Raw genomic sequence first — 23,428 nt, 5'->3', positions numbered from 1 at the left:
AATTCCAGTATGTAATGGGAATTTGGAGTTCAGGGACATATGTATTGCATCAGTTAAAATATGACGTTAATATTGCATTATCTTTCCAAAAGGAAATGTCCAGATACATATCTGTTCCAGGGATTAGGCATGCATGGTTTTTTCCTGCTGTCCTATAGCTGGGATGATCGAAATACAGGGAAGTGAAACACGAAGTCTTCTAACCCAGTAGATACTTAGATGTGTAGAGAAAGCTGTTGGGGACAGCTTTCTTGGTCAGGGTTAGTAGTCTAGTTCAGGACAGAGCTAAGGAAGTATGGTTCATTGCACATGTTGCTCTCCTTCCTAGATACCTGTTGAGTCAGATCATTAAATTACACACATGAATAATATGATAAACTGGAGGTGGAGAAGAGGCAACAGCAATATAAAAATGATCTGACGTTGTGAGCTCAGAGGCTCTCAACCTTTGGTCCTCCAGGTGTTTTGGACGTCAGCTTCCAGAAAGCTCAGATAGCAAAGCCATAGAATCATAGAATAATAGAGTTGAATGAGACCACAGGGGTTTGTTTTTTTTTTTCTCGTGTCAGGAGCGACTTGAGAAACTGCAAGTCACTTCTGGTGTGAGAGAATTGGCTGTCTGCAAGGACGTTGCCCAGGGGACGCCTGGATGATTTGATGTTTTATCATCCTTGTGGGAGGCTTCTCTCATGTCCCCACATGAGGAGCTGGAGCTGATAGAGGGAGCTCATCCGCCTCTCCCCGGATTCCAACCTGCGACCTGTCGGTCTTCAGTCCTGCCGGCACAGGGGTTTAACCCACTGCGCCACCAGGGGCTCCACCACAGGGGTGATCCCCTGCCATGCAGGAAAAGCACAATCAAACCACCCCCAACAGATGGTCAGTGGTTAGGATTTTGGGAAATGAAGTTCTAAAAAACCAGTCTAGAGAACCAAAGGTAGCCAGTCATTAGGTAGCAAGTCCTACACCAAATGCTTGGTCAGATGAGTACCTTCGCGGCTTCAACTTCCCTTGAAGTCATTGAAAGCACTTATTACTAACCTTAAGTCTTTCTGTGCTTTCTGCTGGGATTGCAGTAATAGTATTCACAACAGAGGATTAAATCACACAGTGAAAAGTTGTGCAACCATTAGAAAATACTTGTATGTTAGTCATGTCCTAATAGCTTTAAGCTTATATAAATAAAACAGGAAGGAATGACTAATTAGCTTTACATTGATTTTGAAACATTACAGCAGATTTTGGATTAAAGAATTTGGTAGATACTTTCTGTACTCTGTGATAGGACAGAACCACCCCAAGGACATGTCTTCAAAACCCTCCCTCAAGAACATCTTAAATACCAGCTTAAGCACGCACCTCAAACAAGATGAACTTCTATAACTCTTGATGCCATCATCTTTCCACTTGTGTGATGAAGAAACTAGTGGTCTAGTGTAATGTATTTTGTGCCATTTGATTATACTTATAAAGTTAGCTATGCTGTGGAGATTTTGGATTTTGTTGTACTAGACAAGTGTGGTTTTTCCTTCTTGTTGTGTTCAGAGTTTCCCCTCCAGTACCAATTTATTTATTTATTTATGACCTTTATCTTAGTCCCTTTCTACACTGCCATGTAAAATCCAGTTTTTCTGCTTTGAAGTGGATTATAGGTAAAGGTAAAGGTTGTCTCCTGACATTAAGTCCAGTCATGTTCGACTCTGGGGGTTGGTGCTCATCTCCATTTCTAAGCTGTAGAGCCAGGGTTGTCCATAGACATCTCTAAGGTCATGTGGCCGGCATGACTGCATGGAGTGCTATTACCTTCCCGCCAGAGCAGTACCTATTGATCTACTCACATTTGCATGTTTTCGAACTTCTAGGTTGACAGAAGCTGGGGCTGACAGCGGAAGCTCACGCCGCTCCCAGATTTGGACCAGCGACCTTTTAGTCAACAAGCTCAGTAGCTCAGTGGTTTAATACACTGTGCCACCGGGGGCTCCTGAGCTGGATTATATGACAGTGTAGACACATATAATCCAGTTCAAAGCAGATAATGTGGATTATCTGTTTTGATAATATGGATCATATGGCAGTGTAAAAGGGGCCTTAGTGTTCAATTATCCTAGCTTAGCCTTTTCCATTTTCCATTTTGAAGTCGTGGTTCTGGGACCAGGCTTTTGGACAGCAGGCATAAATAGCACTTTGGATATGGAATTTGACTGGAATGGTGATACGGCTGTTCATACTGCTTTTTACTGTTTTCATTGTTTTAATTAATGTTCTATTTATTGTTTTAATTGTTATATTGCTTTGTTATATGTAGTGGCATTGAATTGTTGCCAAATATAAGGTGTCCTGAGTCTCCCTTTGGGGGTTGAGAAGGAACGGGGTAGAAATACGAACATATGCCATCTACCAGTTGCTATCCCCTCATCCATAGAAAATCATAATGGCCATATCTAAGAAAATAGAGCTGATGTGGTCTTTCCAATTTTATGAATAAGTGTCCCAAATAACCCCAAGAACAGCGCTAAAAACCAAGACTTCAATAATGTGTTTTGTTGAACTGTGTTACATTTGGAGTTTGGCATAATGAAGAAGTCGGTAGAGCTGATTACTATAGTATTGGTTTCATTATAGACTATGTAATACAAAGATCAACTTGGAATTAATAGGGAACTTGATATATTGTGGTATAGTAAAATAACATCCCAATGTGAGTACATTGTTGTGCTTTTACGTGCTCCCATTTTATATGCTGCCTTTTTGCCATAGCATTTGACATTTCAATGTGGTGTTTTCAAGTAATGACTTACAATCTGAAGGACACATAATAGCAGAGACAACAACCTTCTGGTGTCTTAAAGATGGCCTAAATCCCTATGGATTGCTTCATCAAATGCTTTTGATGAATTGGGTGGAGTTGTTCAAAGCCTTTTTTTTAAAGTGTTTAAGGTGCTACAAGGCTTTGGATTGTTTTTGCTGCAGTAACATACTTTGTATTCCCCTAAAAATGTCTATAATAGAAAAGTACAAAAGAGTAGAGAAGGACAGAGCAAAATAAACAACTCCAGATGTCAATGTATTCATAGGTCGAAATGTGATTTGGTCTCAGCTACGCATTGGATATATGGAAATAACACAAACGTTAACTGGGGAATGTCTCTTTTGAGCATGGGTCTTTAACCAGGGGTCCATGGAAAGATGTCTGGATGGTCCGTGAGATGGAATCGGGAAAAAATCAACTTATCTCATATATTTATTTTGTCTGGTCTCTAACTGAAATTTAGCATTTTCTTCACATATGAATATCTATATAAATAAAAATACAAGCTTCATTTGTGGGATTAACAGAACTCAAAAACCACTGGACAAATTGACACCAAATTTGGACACAAGACACCTAACAACCCAATATATGTCCTTCACTCAAAAAATTGATTTTGTCATTTGGGAGTTGTAGTTGCTGTGATTTATAGTTCAACTACAATCAAAGAACATTCTGAACCCCACCAACGATGGAATTGAATCAAACTTGGCACACAGTTCTCCCATGACCAACAGAAAATATTGGAAGGGTTTGGTGGGCAGTTTTGGAATTGGGTTTTGGAATTGTAGTTCACCTATATCCAGAGATCACTGTGGACTCAAACAATGATGGATCTGGACCAAACTCTACAAGAATGCTCAATATGCCCAAATGTGAACACTGATGGAGTTTGGGGAAAATAGAATCTTGACATTTGGGAGTTGTAGTTGCTGGGATTTATAGTTCACCTACAATCACAGAGCATTCTGAATCTCCCCAACGATAGAATTGGGCCAAACTTCCCACACAGAACCCCCATGTGGGCCACAGCAACGCGTGGCAGGGGACGGCTAGTATCTATATAAATAAAATGCAATGTTCATTTGTGGGATTAACATAACTCAAAAACCACTGGACAAATTGACATCAAATTCGGAAACTACACCCCTAACAGACCAACGAGTGACCATCACTCCCCCCCCCCCCTTAAAAAAAAACACAGCGGAAAGGATTCAAAACCCCCAAAAGCTAAAAGATGATACAGCTTATATGAGAAACGACTCCCCTCCTGCCTCTGCAGAGAGCAGGGACGCACCTCTCTCAAGCACTGCCTTCAAGCCCAACTCTTTTCCGGCCCATGTCTAGAGGGAAGGAATGAAGGAAGGAAAGGGGGAAGGAAGGAAGGAGAGAAGGTGGGAAGGAAAGAGGGAAAGAAGGAAGGAGGGAAAGAAAGAAAGAAGGAAGGAAGGAAGGAAGGAAGGAAGGAAGGAAGGAAGGAAGGGAGGGAGGAGGGAAAGACAGAGGCAGAGAAGGAAGGAAGGAGAGAAAGAAAAAAAGGATGCAGGAAAGAGGTAAAGAAGGAAGGGAGAAAGAAAGGAGAGAAAGAGGGAAGGAAGGAAGGAAAGAGAGAAGAATGGAACCAAAGAGCAAAGGAAGGAAAGAAAGAGGTAGAGAAGGAGAGAGAACGAGGGAGGTAAAGAAAAAGGGGGAGGAAATAGAGATGGAAGGAAGAAGAGAAAGAGGGAGGGAAGGTTGGCCACAGCAATGTGTGGCGGGTAAAGCTAGTATATCATAAATTACAGTAGTATTCCTTTCATATAACATTACAGTTGTTATGTATTTTGAAAAATAGTTTATACCCATCCATACTTTGAAGCTATGGTAGTTGTTAGACCTGACGCTAGTCCACACGTGATCACAGTCCTACTGCGTACAAATTAAGCAATGCCATTGGCCAACTATCTGGCAAGAAAGAATAAGCAATAAACAGAAGGAGATACCTTGAACTGTGTCTTTGAACTTTTGAAGTATAGGTCTGCCTATCTGTCACTACATTCTGATAAGGGATTCGTTGTTTTTTTACTTTCAAAAGAGTCCATGGAACAAAAAAACGGTTAAAAACTCTTGTTTTATAGGAAGATATGGATGTGACAAAATTCCTAATTATAAATCCCTCTTTAGATTCAACAGTGCTGGATTGTTACAAGCTGGAGTAGGCACAGTGGACCATTTTGTGGTCAACAAGGCCTGCTCCAGGGGTTAGAAATTATTCCAAAACTATTAAATTGTTTGCCCTTAAAGGTGTGGTATTTTTGCCAGGCTACTTTAGGTGTTAAGACCCACATCAAATTCAGTTCTTTGCTGATGTTTAATTCAGACACCCAAAGTACAAAGGATTTGCATTTTCGACAATTTTTCCTTAGATAAAATAAGATCTGGAGAAATAGAGAGTTTCCTAAACTATTTGTGAGTCAAGGCAACTGGGTCATAAAGATGTCTGTAGGAGGAATGAAGAAATTAAATGGAAATCTGGATGAAGGGCATCATCTAAATCATAATTATCATCAAACTAGACATTAATGACATCAACAAGGGCTGAAATATCAGGCTGGCATTTGAGGAAGAAAGGAAGTAAAACCCATAGAACATTAAAATCATTAAAATTATAGGAGGATTAATATCATTATTCTGTTTTTCTTCTTTTGTTTCTAATAGAAGAGCTTCATAGGATAAAAGGAAAAAGGATAGAAGCTTTTATAATTACTGAAATTAGATATAGAAATAATAAATAATAGTACTTGCATACTATGTTACTACTGAGATATTTACATGGAAATTTTTGGCTGGAATCCATCTGGGACCTTTGTAAGTCTGCAGAAATGAGAATTTAACAGCTCTGTAACATTCATATCCAGTGAAGGGCTGCTGTTATATTACTGTGTAGAGGAGCCAGGAAAGTGAATGATGCACAAGGGAGTGTGTATCAGGCCACTTTTGCCAGTGTGCCGTTATACATCTTCGCAATTTACTAACACAGTTTCCTCATGCTGCTGCTATGTATCTTATGTACAGGCTTCCCCCACCTTTGGTGACTTGCTTTTTAACAACATGCTCTTTTGGTCTACAAATTACAAACATGTCCCATCAATTCAAGAAGGGGTCAGCTCTTTCTTCATAATTGTGAGGCTTTTTGGGGACTGCTTGCACTGCTTGCCTATAGAAACTGCAGGCCCTTCCTTGAATTGTTTTTGAATGTGAGCAAAAGCTCTTTTAGCTTTATCACACACATAAAAATAATATATAGCCTGATCTTTATGTTTTTAAGCAGCCAATGTGCATTTGCAAACCCAAAACCCTCTGGGTTCCACTTTTTCAACTGATTCCCCTTTCTGATGGCACTCTGATCTATAACCCATCAGATAAAGGGTGTTGTCCAAGCAAAGGTTTGGTGATTGTTATTCACCACTTTGGACTATTTTTCCTACACTATTTATTTGTTTGAGGACCTCTAGGAAAAGAGGAATTATTTTATGAGATCTCCTCCTACAGTAGTTGCCCATGCCTAGTTTGAAAGATGGAGCATGTGAGAAAGGAGGGCATTTCAGGACAAAGGTGCTCCTTTGGTTGTTGTGGCAAGTATTGAGGCATTTTTACTGGATATAGCAATAAAGGATGGATATTATGTGGAAGTGAATCAAATCACATCTGTTTAATATTGGAAGGTAAGCAGGGTCAGTCCTAGTTAGTACTTTGAGGGATCACCACAAAATACCAGCTACTATAGGCTATTTTTCATAGGAAGGAACCGGTAAACTATCTCTGAGTAGATCGTTGCGTGTTTTCTGGGCTGTATGGCCATGTTCCAGAAATATTTTCTTCTGACATTTCACCCACATCTAGTAAATAAAGAACAACACTAAAAACAGGGGAAATCCAGATAAGAAACAATCAGGGCCAGCTAATCACCTCCCAAATCACCTCCCAACAAAGGATTCCTCTAGGCAGGAAGCAGCAAGACCTTGAAAACTGCTAGGGTATTAAATGCTAATCAAGGTGGCCAATTGTTACATTCTCACTTACCTCAAACAGACAAGAGTTCTTTCTCCCACCCTGAACATTCAACAGATATATAAACCTCATTTTCCTAGTTTCCAGCAGACCTCACAACCTCTGAGGATGCCTGCCACAGATGCAGGCGAAACATCAGGAGAGAATGCTTTTGGAACATGGCCATACAGCCTGGAAAACACACAACAACCCAGTGATTCTATCAGTGAACGCCTTCAACAGCATATCTCTGAGTATTCCTTTGGAAGTTTCTTATTCATAGGGTCACCATAAGTTGGCAGTGACTTGAAAGGAATTAACAAAACAAAATTTAGTTATGAGTAACATTGGATTTATCCTATGATCTTATTGGATTTAGCTTTGAAATCTCAGGATCTACCCAGTACAGATTTTTATCTCAGCAATATTTGGTCTGAGTTTGCTATTTAATTTTCGCTTGATGAGCTTGTTTCATTTCCAGCAATGTGGAAAACAGCAGTTGTGTGAGAGCCTATTGAAAGAAGGATAGCCACTCTCTGTGTTTTTGTACCATTAAGTGTAGCCACTAGAGGGTAGCTTGCTATTTGAGTTACATTAATTTGTACGGTTTATCCTTTGGGGCGTATCAAAAACAGGTGGTCTGCCTAGTCAAGAGAAAATGAATATGCTTGGCAAACTTTCTGCTGTTTATAAATGTTGATGGTGTGCAAATAGTGCTGATTTATTATTGCCAGTCCATTTAGGTTTCTAACAGCACAATCCTATGCATATTTGTTCTCATTTAAATCACATTTGGTTCTGAAATGCCTCTTCCAAAATAGAAATATGTTTCAGATTACAACTCAGAGTTTTCTCTTTATTCATCTATATCAAAGGCAGGGACCTTCTACCCTCCAGATGTTGCACAGCACCCTCCCCATCATCCCCATTCAGCAGAGCTAGTGCTTGGAGTGATAGGAGATGTAGTCCAACAATTATTTGGAGAGACACAGATTGGTCATCCTGCTTCTTTGCTCAATCCTTCAAAACATTTATAAATTAGAATACAACTACGGTACAGTCTCACTTATCCAACCTTCGCTCATCCAATGTTTTATATTATCCAACGCAGTCTACCTCCTGCCCAGATCCACAGCTGTTTTAATACATTGTGATGTTTTGATGCTAAATTCGTAAATACAGTCATTTCTACATAACATTACCATATATTGAACTGCTTTTTCTGTCAATTTGTTGTAAACCATGATGTTTTGGTGCTTAATTTGTAAAATCATAATGTAATTTGACGTTCAATAGGTTTTTTCTTAATCCCTCCTTATTATCCAACATTTTCACTTATCCAACGTTCTACCGGCCCTTTAACGTTGGATAAACGAGACTCTAGTGTATTTACAAAAACATTTTATCACTTTCTTAGAATGCAGTAGTGTTTCAGTCCAGTTTCTAAACTATCACGGTTTATAGTGGGCTTGGGCAAACTTCGACCCTCCAGGTGTTTCGGAGTTCAACTCCCACAATTCCTAACAACGAATTGTGGAAGTTGAGTTCCAAAACATCCGGAGGGCTGAAGTTTGCCCATGCCTGCCCCTGCTGATATTTCTAAATAATGACTTGTTTATGAATAGTTAGATAAGGTGCATTAGCTGATTTATATCAAGCTGGCCAGGTTTGGGTGAGATCCTTAAATATGTGCTGCCTAAAAATTGTAATGTTAATGGCAAGTTTTTCTTTTGCAGTGACCCCTATGTGAAGCTTTCATTGTACGCATCAGACGAAAGCCGTGAACTTGCCCTGGTGCAGACAAAAACTATTAAAAAGGTAAGTGAATAATTTATCTTTTATGATTCACATTGAGAAAAATTGATAATGCCCACAGTGTAAGTCAGCAAAATACCTCAAAGGTACCATCTTTCATTTTATCTCAGAAGCTAAACTATGTTAGGCCTGGTTCCTACTAAGATGAGGGACCACCAAGGAATACCAGGTGTTTGTGGAAGGCTTTAGAGGAAGGCATTGCAAAACACTTCTGAGTATTCTTTGCCGATGAACAGACTATAAAATTCATGGGGTCACCATAGGCTAGCTAATTTTGTTTGTCCTGTTAGATTCTTACCATTGAGCATCTCAAAGCAGCATTTATAGATCTCATTTTATACTCTCAACAGCCAAGTGAAGTAGATGACTGGTTCTCAATCTTTGGTCCCCAGATGTTTTAGACTTCAAGTCCCAGAAGGCACTGCTAGGAAGTCAGAAACTTGGGAATTCTTGGAACTGAAGTGTCAAACAAATGAGGGACTGGAGTTTAAGAACCAGTAAAGATGATTAAGGATGCATTTGCACATTAACTGCCATGGCTCAATACTATGAGATTGTAGGAGTTGTAGTTTTGAAAGATTTGTAGCCTTGACAAAAGTATATACTGATGCCTCACTGAATTTCAAACGCCAGGATTCCATAGCGTTGAGTTAAAGTGGTATCAAACTTTATTTCATTTTCTGTTATTTGATGTATTTTATTTTGATGTTATTATTTGCTGTTTGTATTTTATTTTGTTGTACTGTAATTCTGGGCTTGGCCTCATGTTAGCTGCCCTGAGTCCCCTTTGGGGAGATTATGGCAGGGTATAAATAAAGTTTATTATTATATTATAGTCCAAAACTTATTATTTGTCCTGTTCTGCCCCATGAGTTTTATGTGGCACCTTGGCTCTAGGTGCCTTGAAATGTCATGTAAGGAACTTATAGTAGTGATTCTGCCCCTGGTAAGTACCAAGCCCACTCTCTTTGTTGTAAAATAATACATTTCTAGAAGAGAAATCAAGCTTCAAGGTACAAAAAACTGAAATCTAGAACAAAAGTAACTAATTCTTGAGTTGGACTGATATTTTTGCATTGTTTCCAGTACAAGATTGCCTGTCTGTGTTTGCATATGCAAAAAAGCAATTCTGTACAGAAGATATTCAACAGTGTTCCCTGTACACAAAAATGTGGTTTTGGGTACAACACCATGATTTTCATGAAGAACCTATTTCTATTTCTATATATAATATTTTCATAAAACACTGAGTAATATAAATACCAGATTAAAATTATGCAGAATTCCCACAACTACAATATTACTCCTAACTAGCTTTTCTAAATGTCAGGAAACCCATTTTTTGGCCAAAAATCAAATGACAAATATTGTTTCCTTTACTGTGTATTTTAATAAGTTTGTGTTTAATTCTATTTTAATGTTTGTATGCTTTGGGTTTTAATCTACACATCGTATGATTTGCATATTGTATGATTTTAAGCGTTAGCTGCTTTGAGTTTCCTTTGGGAGAAAGGAAGTGGGATATAAATACAAATGATGATGATGACGACAATGATAGTAATATGAATGTGGTGTCAGGGCCTTTCTAGCATATACTAATCAATTAACCAGTCACACTTCATTAATACAGTTCATGAAAATGAAGTCTGATTCAAAATGTGGTCCCTTCATTCTGTTTTAATAATAATAATAATAATAATCCTTTATTTATACCCCGCTGCCATCTCCTGAGGAGCCCCCGGTGGCGCAGTGGGTTAAAGCACTGAGCTGCTGAGCTTGTTGATCGAAAGGTCGCAGGTTCGATTCCGGGGAGCGGCGTGAGCTTCCGCTGTCAGCCCTAGCTTCTGCCAACCTAGCAGTTCGAAAACATGCAAATGTGAGTAGATCAATAGGTACCGCTCCAGCGGGAAGGTAACGGCGCTCCATGCAGTCATGCCGGCCACATGACCTTGGAGGTGTCTACGGACAACGCTGGCTCTTCGGCTTAGAAATGGAGATGAGCACCACACCCCAGAGTCAGACATGACTGGACTTAATGTCAGGGGACAACCTCTACCTTTACCTTTTTACCATCTCCTGAAGGACTTGGTACGGCTTACAAGAGGCCAAGCCCAAATATATCAGTAAAACACAACAACAACAACAACAACACAATAATAATAATAATAATAATAATAAACCTCATAAACAAAGCAAAAAAACATTTACAATAACACCGCGACGCATTAAAACCTGTGGCAGGGCCAAATGTAATACTTAAACCTTTAAAAAGTGCTGGGCATGATCAGGTGAAATAGGATAGATATTTTAGGGAGCCAAAAAAAAAAAGACATGTTACATTTGATTTTGAAGCACCTCAACTGGATACCAAGTATTTTTCAGACTTACTTCCAAATTGTGATAGTATTCATTGAAGTTCCTAAATAGTTTGGGTGTCTGATGTCATAAGAATCCACGTTTGCTTTGATGATACGTTCTTTCATGGTAGGGGGCTGGACTGGGTTCTCCTTGTGGTCTCTTCCAACTCTTTGATTCTATTTTTTTTATTTATTAATCATGTCACCAGCAACCAGACATTTGTATTACATTTTTAACAAAAAAACAAACAAACAGACAGACAAAACACAGAATTTACAGCTTGGTAGTTGATTAAATGTCCTTTGACCAGTATCTGGCCACTTGGAGTGCCTCTGGTGTTGCCGCAAGGAGGTCCTCCATTGTGCATGTAGCAGAGCTCAGGTTGCATTGCAGCAGGTAGTAAGTGGTTTGCTCTTCTCCACACTCGCATGTCGCAGATTCCACTTTGTAGCCCCATTTCTTAAGATTGGCTCTGCATCTCTTTGATTCTATGATTCTATTGTAAGTATTCAATTCAGTTGGTCAGATAATATCAGATGACACTTGGCTCTAGACTTTGGAGGGGAGGTCACCCATTAGATGATCTGAGGAACATCATCTTCTAGGTCTTGTATCTTTCCCATGTTTTTGTCTTCAAGTTGTTTCTGATTTTTTGCAAGATTTATTCAGAGGAGGCTTGCACTTACTTTACTTTGAAACTGGGTCTAACTTGCCCAAGGTTACTCAGTGGTTTCCCATGGTTAAGTGGGATTTGAACCCTGCCTTCCTTGAGTCCAGGTCCAAGATTAAGACCATTATACCATGCAGTCTGTATAGGGTTTTTTTTTTTACTAGAATAGGTTAACCAAGCTTGCATGCTTATGGACTTTAGAAAATCAGATACCACTTTGTGCTTTCAGAAGAATTTTAAAGATGATCAAACTATTTTTCATGCATTTCTACCCTTTTCTTGCCATGGACTGCTGTGAGTTTTCCAGGCTGTATGGCCATGTTACAGAAGCATTCTTTCCTGATGTTTCACCCACATCTATGGTAGGCATCCTCATGCTGTGTGGTCAGACCTCACAACCTCTGAGGATGCTGGCCATGGATGTGGACAAAACATCAGGAGAGAAGGCTTCTAGAACATGGCTATGTGGCCTGCAAAACTCACAGCAACCCAGTGATTCTGGCTATGAATGCCTTTGACAACACATTGAACTTTTCTTGCCATCTTTGAATCTTATTTGTAAATGACTGATAATTTTATTTGTTTTGTTTTTACATTTATGGGAAGGATTTTTCTGAGAACATAGAATCATAGAATAATAGAATCATAGAGTTGGAAGAGACCTCGTGGGCCATCCAGTCCAACCCCCTGCCAAGAAGCAGGAATATTACATTTAAATCACCCCTGACAGATGGCCATCCAGCCTCTGTTTAAAAGCTTCCAAAGAAGGAGCCTCCACCATGCTCCGGGGCAGAGAGTTCCACTGCTGAACGGCTCTCACATCTCTGAGGTCTAGTGATGGAATGTATTTACCACGAACATATGACCTATTCTAACAACAACAACAATAACAACATGATAATAATAATAATAATAATAATAATTATTATTATTATTATTATTATTAATTATTTTTCAAGTAGGGAGGCAATATTTTTAGGCTGATACAAATTGTATTTGCATGTATAGTTTTGCTCTTAGATTTCCAAATTGATCCCTTTAATTGCACATAACCTATGCACAGAAATATTGGCTAGTGTCGTCCCCCCATGTTATTCCCGCAACATGTTAAAGAATTTTAATAATGAAATATTTAGCACCCTTCATTAAGACATCTCTGCCCAGGTCATCAACGCTCCGATTCCCACTGTGAAGTTCCTATTTATAGCTGACGTCTATTTCTGCTTTATCCCACTTCACATAGCCTCCCACGTGAAGTTTGCTCAGCAAATGAATTTGAAGCCTTTTGACGACAGTGTCTTTATTATTGATGAAAGCTGTGACTGTGAATTCCTTTCTCTTTCTTTCCTGATTCTTAAAGAGCTATGTGCTTCTAAAATCAGAGTAGTATTTTTAATTAAAAGGATTTTTTTCTGAAGATTTTGTGTTAATGTGACTTTCTCCTCTTCTTTCTTACAGACTCTGAATCCAAAATGGAATGAAGAATTTTATTTTAGAGTAAGTGTTTTGCTTTAGAATTTTCAGTTGGTGTTGAGCAGAATCTATCTATTATTAGTATTTTTTTTAGTCTACAGTATTTACAATTCCTTCAATTTATTGGGGGAGGGGAAAGGTTTGCAAGATTTCTGTGAAAAAATGTTTTTGTCTTTTTTAAAACCTCAGTTTTTATTAATGCAAATGTGTATTTTTGTGCACAATTGTTGATGTTTTTGCATTTTACTCTGCACTTGTGTGGCAAGTTTGTATTTGTTTGATACCATGTGAAATTTGTAAATACCATGTGATGATCACAGGGTTTTTTTAATCTATGAGTTATTCTGCCAGGAAAATTATATTCTGGCCAGAAAATGATTAACAGTGAATATTCTTTGCAACTCAGCATTTCAAAGATACAAACTATTTTTAATTATGGTACATAAAATAAATAAACAAAAGCAACTTGGCACTTGTTGGTTGCATTAAGTATTTATTGACTTTGCTGTGACCCATTTAAATAAGTTATAGTCCAATCCATTGCCTTCAGAAGTCACAGAAGTAATTGAATGGATTTGAACTCTGCCTTACTTTAGTCCAGGTCCAAGATTAAGACCATTATACCATGCAGTCTGTATAGGGTTTTTTTTTTACTAGAATAGGTTAACCAAGCTTGCATGCTTATGGACTTTAGAAAATCAGATACCACTTTGTGCTTTCAGAAGGATTTTAAAGATGATGAAACTATTTTTCATGCATTTCTAACCTTTTCTTGCCATGCACTGCTGTGAGTTTTCCAGGCTGTATGGCCATGTCACAGAAGCATTCTTTCCTGATGTTTCAACCACATTATCTTAGATTAAACATGCTGGAAAATGTGTTGCAAAATATACCTAAACAAACAGTATCATAAAGATAATAGCATTTTCAAAACCAGAAACAGGATACATTTTTGCAGAAGCAGGAATCAGAGTAGAATAATCCAGATCTCTTAAATTATAATGCGCTTCTCCACAAACTGGAATTTGTGGTCACATTTGTTAGAGAAAGTGCTACAGACGAACTCCAGTAGCACATAAATACATCTCCTGATACCTATATACCTGTATTTCTGCTCATAATATGATGGATTGTAATCTATTGCAGGGCTTCTGAAAAATGTTCACTTCCAACCCCTTTCCACTTCAAGTATACATAGATATAAAATAGATATAAAAAGCAAACATTTACTGATAACATATCAGCATTTATAAAGCTTGCTATATAGACTTTTTGTGCCAGGAGTGACTTAAGAAACTGCAAGTTGTTTCTGGTGTGAGAGAATTGGCCGTCCGCAAGGACATTGCTCAAGGGACGCCAGGATGTTTTACCAAGCTTCTCTCATGTCCCTGCATGAGAAGCTGGAGCTGACAGATGGAAGCTCACCCTGCTCCCTGGAATTGAATTGCCAATCTTTTGGTCAACAGTCCTGCCAGCACAAAGCATTAACCCTTTGTGTCAATGGGGGCTCCTGCTATATAGACTGATTTTTGTGGAGTACAGATGAAGCATTTTCTGCAGGGTCAACTGTAAACACTGCACTTTGTTGCTAACTGATTTGTGTAAGTGGGTGGCATCCAGAACCCATTTCTGTTGCCAAATTTTTGTTACCCCCAACATTCAGCTATGGGTACCCCCATTTGGGGTTGGGGGCCACAGTTTAAGAAGCAGTGATCTAATGAAGGGCATAAGTCAGAATAAGAGAGGAAGGTAGAAATCAAGGCTTGAGCCTGGGGACCAAAGGCTCTTTAAGGACATGCTAGCATCCTGCCTTCCTGTACTCTTTTGGTACCCATTCTGGAGGTCAGCCTCCTCTGTCTTTGGAGCATCTGCTACATACAAACAAATATATGTTGTGAGCATTGTTCAAATATCGCTTTGTGCTACAACCCATAGAATGGCATAGATTGGACAGCTATTGGCCATATTATTCTGCCTCTTTTGGGAATTTCAGTCCAACTCTGAGCTCAGAGACTGCCCTAATGTAGCCATCCTGCTTCATAGCATTTCTATAGTCCCACCATTCATTATTTCCAGATCTTTGCTCCAGCCAGGTATATGATAGCTTACCTTTATTTTTATACTCATGTGCATGTCCTTTGCTTTTCAACGAAACTTTGGGCACCACCATCACTACCCCAGACATTACATGCTCATTCTCTATCTCTGATTTTTGAATCAAATTATTTCAGATTTCACCTAGTAACTAAGCTTGACTTCACATCATTAATGGTTGTGCTTTATAACTTGTCTGTGACATATTTTCTTCAAGAGAAAGGGGTGCGCAAGTTAAAACTCTAACTGCTTAAGTTCCATCTTTTAGACCGGCTGTCTGCAAACAGACTAAAACACTGTACATGGTTAAAATTATGATATCTTTTTCAAACAACGTCTGAACACTTGACTTTTTCTGTTGACATTTTGGAAACTATTTTTCTCTGAGCCTCAATTTGAAGAGATCATAATTAGTTTTCAAATTGATTTTTATAGCATGCTCAAAAAGAAAATAGAAGGTTAGGTATATTGACAGATATAATGGCCATACTTTATCTGAGAATCAGACAGTAGCATTTTCTCAGGGTTCACACATCCATGGGTGATAGGTATCACTGGGGCAATGAATCCACTCATGCTTCAGTCCAGATCTTAATGGAGCAAATTAAGATGCTGAAACCTACCCCTGAAATGGGTTCAGTGCCTTCAACAGACCCTTCAAAAGCTGAGATTAAGCCACTTGCTGCCATTGTGAACATCCCATGGAAAAGCAAAATGGGAAAGAAAGACATAATGTATACAATTACATGTATGCAATCCAAAGCACAGGGCAAAAAATATTTGGCACTGCTTTGCCTATTATTTTACAGACAAATCTCTAATACAAAGACAGAAGATATCAACTATCAATTTCAAATAGATAGATAGATATTCAGGTTGCGGGAAGTATGATGATTCTTTGTACCAGGGCTTAAAAGAGACTAGGAGGACAAAACAAGACTCTTAGAAAGTATGAAGGGCTCTTTTGGGGAATGTTTAAACAAAACAGGGTGATCTTAGGAGATGCAATACTTATTATGGGATGTGTGTTGGTGCGGGTGGCTCTTTGAGGTTTGGAGGGAGGCATAGACTGCTACTATTTTGTTTTTCCAGAAAATGTTCACAATGGTAGCAAATGGTTTAAAAACATATCAATCAAATCCGCAAATAGTGAAACCCAAGAAAGTTAAATCAAAAAGTGTGGTGGGCTGACTGTACCTTCATAACAGCAGAAAAAACATGCAGGCCATGGTTTAGAAGTGTAGAGCTTCCCTGCCCATTGCATATAAATTTGCATTGTGAGACAAAATATTGAACAGTTTGTGTCCATAAATCATTTTAAAAAGAATTCTTCTCTTTTGTCTTGTAGGTAAATCCGTCTAACCACAGACTGCTTTTTGAAGTATTTGATGAAAACAGATTGGTAAGTATTCTCTTCTATATTTTGTTGTTGTGTTGTTTCTATGTTTGTTCAATTCAACCCAATCCTGAGGTTTTTTGGAAAGATTTATTCAGAGGAAATCCACAATTTATTTCCTCTTGGGTTGAGAGAATATGACTTTTTCCAGATCACCCCTGGGGTTTCCTTAACTCAACGAGGACTTGAATCCTGGCCTCCCAGAGTCTTAGTCCAAACTACTACATCACACTGGCTTATGTCTGTTTGTTATATTCATGTAAAAAATGAATGTTTCTTTCTGTGGCATATTATAAAGAGTTTTTTTCAATTTTGATTATGAGAAGTTAGTCAATTTTTCCCCAAAAGAAAAAAAAATAAGGAAGCATGAAAATTGTTTAATAAGTAGGCTTGCAAATAGTTCTGAGTTCTTCTTAGAAATGCTGCATGTGAGGTGTTTGGACATTATGGTTCATAGGGTTGTGAGTTTTCTGGGATGTTTGACCATGTTCCAGAAGCATTTTTTCTGGAAGTTTCTCCCAAATCTATGGCAGGCATCCTCAGAGTTTGTGAAGCTTCACAACCTCTGACTTCACAACCTCTGAGAATGCCTGCCATAGAAGTGGGCGAAACATCAGGAGAGAATGCTTCTGGAACATGGCCATACAGCCCAGAAAACTCACGGTAACCCAGTGATTCTGGCCATAAAACCTTTGACAACACATTATTGTTCATCTTTGTGCTCCCAAGATGCAGTTGTAGAAGCCCCCCTCATGTGGCTGCTTGAGACATCCACCTGAGATGGAACCAGTGACAGCCCTCAACTGATTCTCCTGAGTTCCCCATTACTTAGAACAGGGGTTCTCAAACTGTGCTTCTCCAGATGTCATGGACTTCAGTTCCCACAATTCCTAACAGCTGGTAAACTGGCTGAGATTTCTGGGAGCTGAAGTCCAAAACACCTGGAGAAACACTGCTTTAGGGGATAGCTCTGTGTGACACAGATCCCTGTCTTTCACTTGCTAAACTACAATGTGGTAGTGATGTGATCCTGTCATATTCCCAGGACTAAAGTAAAACTGCTAGTTGATTTGTACACAGAATGGAAGCACGTGAATTGCACTGGGCTGACTGCCCACCTCATCCCCCTATGCTCACTGCTGTCATTGAGTGACTGAACATTAGTTGAAGTTTTAAATAGCATATAACTAATAATCATGGAGTTAGAAGAGACCATAAAGGCCATCCAGTCCAACCCCCTGCCAGATAAGAACACACAAAGCACCCCCAAACTTAATCCTATGTCTGCCCAACTTTTGTCACAAATAACTACCAAATTGGAAAGCAAGTGTGGTATTGTGGTTTGAGTGTTGGACTGTGAGACTGTGAGATTGGCATTTGATTCCCTGCTCCGCCATGGAAACCCACCATATGACCTTGTGCGAGTCCTACCTCTCAGCCTTAGAGAAAGCCTTAGAGAAAGGCAAGAGAAAACACTCTGTGAGTAACTTCTGCCAAGAACACTACATGTTAGGATCACTTTAGAGTTGCCATAACTTAGAAATCACTTGAATAAACAGAATAACAAGGTTGGTGCTAGGGTTTGAGTAAGATATACCACAACCTCCCTTCAGGATAGACATTTTTGTATACTACGGTTGCTCTGGGATATCTTTACTGTCTTTCCACTGAATTGAATATTAACGTCTTTGAAAATGAATGAAGCCTTGTGTGGATAAACTGGAGTGTTCATCAAACGTCAACTTATGGTCTGACCCCTCTTTTTTCCAAGCATTGTTTTTCTGTCAAAGTAAGGGTTGCTTGTTCGTATAATATGGAAATAGGCTCCAAAGTCTGAAAACTGTGTTAAAATAATGCTGGAGGAACCTCCAGACTAATACTTACTTATTATTATAATTATTACTGTTTAGCAAATAATAATGGCTCCCCCACCTTCGTATTTTGTTTTGTTGTTTCTTGCCACCTATTAATAATAATAATAATAATAATAATAATAATAATAAACTTTATTTATATATCACTCTATCTCTTCTAAGGGACTCAGGGCGGTTTCCAAATAGCAAAACACCAACATACAGAGTACGCAAAACATAAGCGTAGAATTCTCAAAACAACACAAATACATTAAAAACCAATCCCAAAAACACAATAGGGGTTTGCACTAGCCTTCGACTGTCAGTGCTGTTCCCCTTTCCCCTTTGTAATTAGAGCTGTTTTATTTCTCTGTCTGAAAACAAGTTGCTAGAAAACCGAGGCTGAAATGTCTATGATGTGACTCAGACCCGACACCTGTATAAGATTTCTTTTCCCCTTTAGCTCTATGAAGCTTTCATTTACAAAGGCAGTTGTTGTACTTGCCTCCTGACAGTACTGTTTGGTTTCATTGCCTTGCCTTTAAATTCATTCTTGAAGGAGTGTTTTCAGTTGTACTTCAGCCATACCTCCCCTCCTTATTATTTAAACTACCACACAGAGCAGAGCCGAATTCGGGCATTGTTTAATTTTGGGTTTCAGACTGCCTGTTAGTTCTTCTGATGCTTTTGGCTCCTAATAAAGCAGAGCTCTGTTCCATTCTGGCAACCCAAGCTACTAATATTGCTAAACTTTCTCACTGGAGTTTTGCCAGCGCTGGGCAGCGTTTATGTACGGTGTTTAAGTCAGATCTGTACAGCTCTTCATGCACACCCTGTTCCAGATTTTACTTGCCTTCTCAACCTCTTAAAAACTGGGAAAGAGAGACTGTTGCTTGCTACTGGCTGCTTCTTGAATTGTGCGTGTAAGAGTTTTTTCTCTCTGTTTTTTTTCCTCCCCAAAAAGATCTTACTGTAGCCAAAGTGGGTTATTATAGTCCGTTTATGGTGGCAATATGATATCTGTGTCTTTCACTTCAGGAACGTATTGCTGCTTAAATTGCTTCAGGCATAAAGAGAGAAATATGCGGTTTCTAGCGTTCTCTGATAAGTATTTGCAGTAGTCTGAAGTTTGCAGCCAACTTTAAACAAACAAAATTTCAGTTTCTCTCTCTCTGCCTTTGCCCAGCCATTTTTTCCCTTGGTGATTCCCGATCTGCATGAACATATTAAGTGGATTTATTTTTCACGGAGGGAGGGAGAGGTCTTGTGTGGCTTCCCCCACTTGTCTTTCTTTTTCTTTTGGCTTAGAACAGAAATGTTCCGTGAATATGATGCAGTTTAGATTTATAGCGGAGTCGAGTGTGTTTGCTGCCTTAGTCAGCTGTGAGAGATCTCCCGCTGGGGCCGCTCCTTTTCTGATGGAAAAGGAACAGCTGTGAAGGTGCTGTTTCAGGCTATTGCTGGTATTAAAGTGAAAAAAATAGTTGCTTGCATTGGAGAGGGGGAAATGGGTCATGTGATGCCAGCCATCCTACCCTATGTCACAGTTTGGAGGAGCACCGATTGCTCTTATCCAATCATGCCTGGAATGCTGCTGGCCACTTGGGCTATTTCTGCTGCCTGTCTCTATCGGTGCAGTAGTGCTAACAGTTTGGCAGATGGGACACTTTTTCTTGGAGTTTATGTCTTTAGTTCTTAATTTCTGGCAGTGCCTGGACTCGTCGCTGTCTCCCCCTCCCCTCTCCTTTCTCCTGAAACCATGGCCCATCGGCTGCGGTTTCATTTTGGCTCCGGACGAAGCAACACCGCTCCTGAGTCGGGGATCCTTGACCGTGAGAGAGAAGAGGATGACTTTTTCATGGCATGCCACACTTTGCCCAGAAGGAATGGGCCTCATACTTTCTCAAGGCGAAGGGCTGAGTGTGGAGATAACCACAGGGATTTGCGGGAAGCCGGTTCCTTGAAGAGGAGCACCTCTATGTTTATTCCTCAGCTTCTCAACAGCATAGATGCCCGGCCCACCAGGAGCTCTTCTGTGCAGATTTCACTCCAGCGCAAGGCTGTCAATGGGCATGCTGATGAATGCGAGGGCACGGAATCCCCCCCAGAAGACATGGGGGATTTTTCAGATTTAGGGGAGCATTGCACATCTCTTGATGGAAGCCATTCTTCTTCTAACAGTCAGCAGGTCACCCCAGACAACTCTCCACCCAGGCAAGCGGAGAACCCAGAGTATGAGATTAACGGAGAGCCATCTAATCACAGGATATTTTGTACCATCCCTTCCAATAACTGGACTGACAATGGTGCAGCCACTGGCCAGGACCACGAAGCAAGCAAAACCGGATTAGGCTTAAACATTGGCAGGGTAAGGATTCAGCATCGGGCTTCGAGCGTAGACGTGCCTCATGTTACGCTAATGCCCTTTGACTCAGAGGCGCCAAACAATGCTTCGGCCTCAGAACCCAGGCGCTGGTCTTTGCAACATTTGCCAGAAGGCTCTACCAATTCAGGAAAGAAATTCTTTGTTTTCCAATTGCAGCAGCCCCCGGCAAATAGCACAGGGACAGACTACAATTTTGGTTTCACGGGAACGAAAGGGGATCGGTTGGTTAGGTATCCACGAATACGTCTGGAGAGGAGTACCTCATATCCAGTTCACCCACAGCCAGAACGCATTAGCCCCATGGAGGGTGAAAGTGTGAATTCAACACTTCACGGAAATAGCAGGAATGGCACTGAAAAATCCAGAGGCAATCCAGTGGAGCGGGTTTCTCCAGGGCAAGGATGCATGTTTAAAATCCATCCAGATCAAAACTCAAGGCAGCAGCATTTCAGAATTCTTGTAACTCGTGGGATTAATGAGAAAGGTCAAAGTTCTGGATCAGAGAATTCAACTGGTTCTGCTCCTGTTGCAACCAATTCATCAGTAAGTAAATGTTAACGAAGTGGTAATTTAAGTTTTCACTTAGATTGTTTTGAGTCAGGGGATAAGGGGAATGGAAACTCAGATGCTTCGTGCAGGTCACATAGTTGTGAAATATCATATAGCAATGTTAGAAAGACCTACAATCTTCCAGAACAATCTGAAAGCATCTATGTTTTGTTAGGCTAAAGTAGCTTTCAGTTATGACTACTTCCAGTGCAATGTTTTCAGGTCTTCTGGTGACTCATGAGTTACTTAATTCATTGCTACGTTGTCAAATACAGTTCGGTAGTTATGTGTGTGTATATAATACTCTGCCCATTTTGCCTTATTTCTATGCTTTTAAAAAAAGTCCTATAATCTTTAAAATCTCAAGTGATATATACATTTATGCCAAACATACTATGTATACCTCGTTAAAAGTTAAGGATCAAAAGCTGTTTTTCAAAAATATTAGCGCAGTTTTAGTGTCTTTTTGTTTAATTGCTTATAAATGTGAAAAAGTAGTCATGGAATCCCAAACGTTTTGATTTGTTAATTTCAGTTTTGGTTATACTACTATTTTCGTCATTAGCCTTAACAAATTAGGTATATTTCATATTCTACAAACAATAGGCATAGTTTTTTTTCACAGAAGGATATATAATAAACGAATGCCAAAGTTGTATTTTTTAAAATTGTGCTTTGTTGTTGCTTGAATGCCACTAGTCTCTTACATGTTCCAGCTCCATATGAAAACAAACAAAAGAGATGTTTTTGGCCCGTATCGCTTCCGCCTGTGTAATCATGGCATATATTGCAGTTCGATGCTGGAAGGCAGCATCTAACTGTGGGAAGGCATTGTGATGGTTGCTGCGTAATACAAAAAGACTTTTATTCTACCCAGTTTAACTTATCGATATATACCTATTATATCACTGAGAAGATTATAGATGCCTAGCACCAATTGCATTCCAGATAAGGGAATCAGGTTCATAAAGACATTGTTCTTTTCTTTTAGGCATCATTGTGTCAGTATTGTGTGCTATTTTTCTTTCACTGTTAGTGTAGGAAAAATCACTCTAAAATTTCCAGATTGAGAGGAAACAGAAAAGACATGCATTCCAGCAGACATTTAATTCTGCTGAGTTTTTACTCTCTTTACCACATACATCCCTCTGGTTTTATTTTGGACATATTGAAATGACATTAAATGGTTTGAGGTTATTTTGTTCCCTTAATTTCTGGTATTTGAATTTTTAAAGCTGTAAAGGTTTCTTATTTGAAGAATCTATACGATTTTTTGGGGAGCTGCTTAAGCTGAGATGCAAATCAAAAATGCATATGTGAGTTTTAGCTGCCACTGAAGGGGACTGGAAGAGGCAAAAGATACAGTATGTGCCAAATGGTGTTAACTCTTCTACAAACTGTTCATGTTGGTGCGTGTGTCTTTTATTGAGTACTAAATTCACATTAAGGCAGTGAATGAGCAAGTTCCCCTATGAGCTCTTTTGACACTCTTAAAAATGTGGGGGTTCGGTATATATTTTCTATACTGTCCAAGATGGTTAAATGAATATCTTCCCTCATATTGAGAGCTCAGAGAAAACCTATTATTGGGTTTTTGCATGGCCAAACCCAATAATGGACTCAGTTTAGAATAAGATCAGAAATGTGCAACCAGGGGACTAGGAGTGACAACTTTTGCAATATTACATTACTACACATAGATATATCACCAGCAACAATTCGTACATCTACATCTCCTTAGAAGTTTTATTGTGACACTTTATAATTCCATATTATTGCGTGTAGTATTTGATAATTTGAACATTGGACATAGCAAATAATATGAGAACACATTCATGTGAGACACACAGGGTTGCATTAGATGACAACAATATCACAAAGCTTTTAATTACCTGTGAAGTCCATAGTTATTTGAAATTATGTTGTCTGTATCAGACAACACTAGCTAGTTCTAAGCAGAGGATGAGATTTCAATGGCAGATGGCACTTCCTTTGG

General features: G+C 39.3%; 1 protein-coding gene across 9 annotated transcripts in view; it reads left to right on the top strand.

Moving 5' to 3' along the window:
- NEDD4L (NEDD4 like E3 ubiquitin protein ligase) overlaps positions 1 to 23,428 on the top strand; it is a 304,699-nt gene that overhangs the window by 136,561 nt on the left and 144,710 nt on the right. For 3 of the 9 annotated variants that reach the window (XM_060761330.2, XM_060761329.2, XM_060761328.2), the window contains exons 3-5: positions 8,575 to 8,656; positions 13,140 to 13,178; positions 16,597 to 16,650. In XM_060761330.2, coding sequence (XP_060617313.1) covers positions 8,575 to 8,656; positions 13,140 to 13,178; positions 16,597 to 16,650 — 175 coding nt within the window. Of the gene's footprint in view, positions 1 to 8,574; positions 8,657 to 13,139; positions 13,179 to 16,596; positions 16,651 to 20,068; positions 21,427 to 23,428 lie in introns of those variants that run through there. The other 6 variants (XM_060761320.2, XM_060761322.2, XM_067464648.1 and 3 more) reach the window with 6 other exon arrangements.

Source organism: Anolis sagrei, chromosome 2 (genome assembly GCF_037176765.1).
Source record: "Anolis sagrei isolate rAnoSag1 chromosome 2, rAnoSag1.mat, whole genome shotgun sequence".
NCBI lineage: Eukaryota > Metazoa > Chordata > Lepidosauria > Squamata > Dactyloidae > Anolis > Anolis sagrei.
The sequence above is the reverse complement of the archived record's forward strand: the minus strand, read 5'-3'. Positions and strand labels throughout refer to the sequence as shown.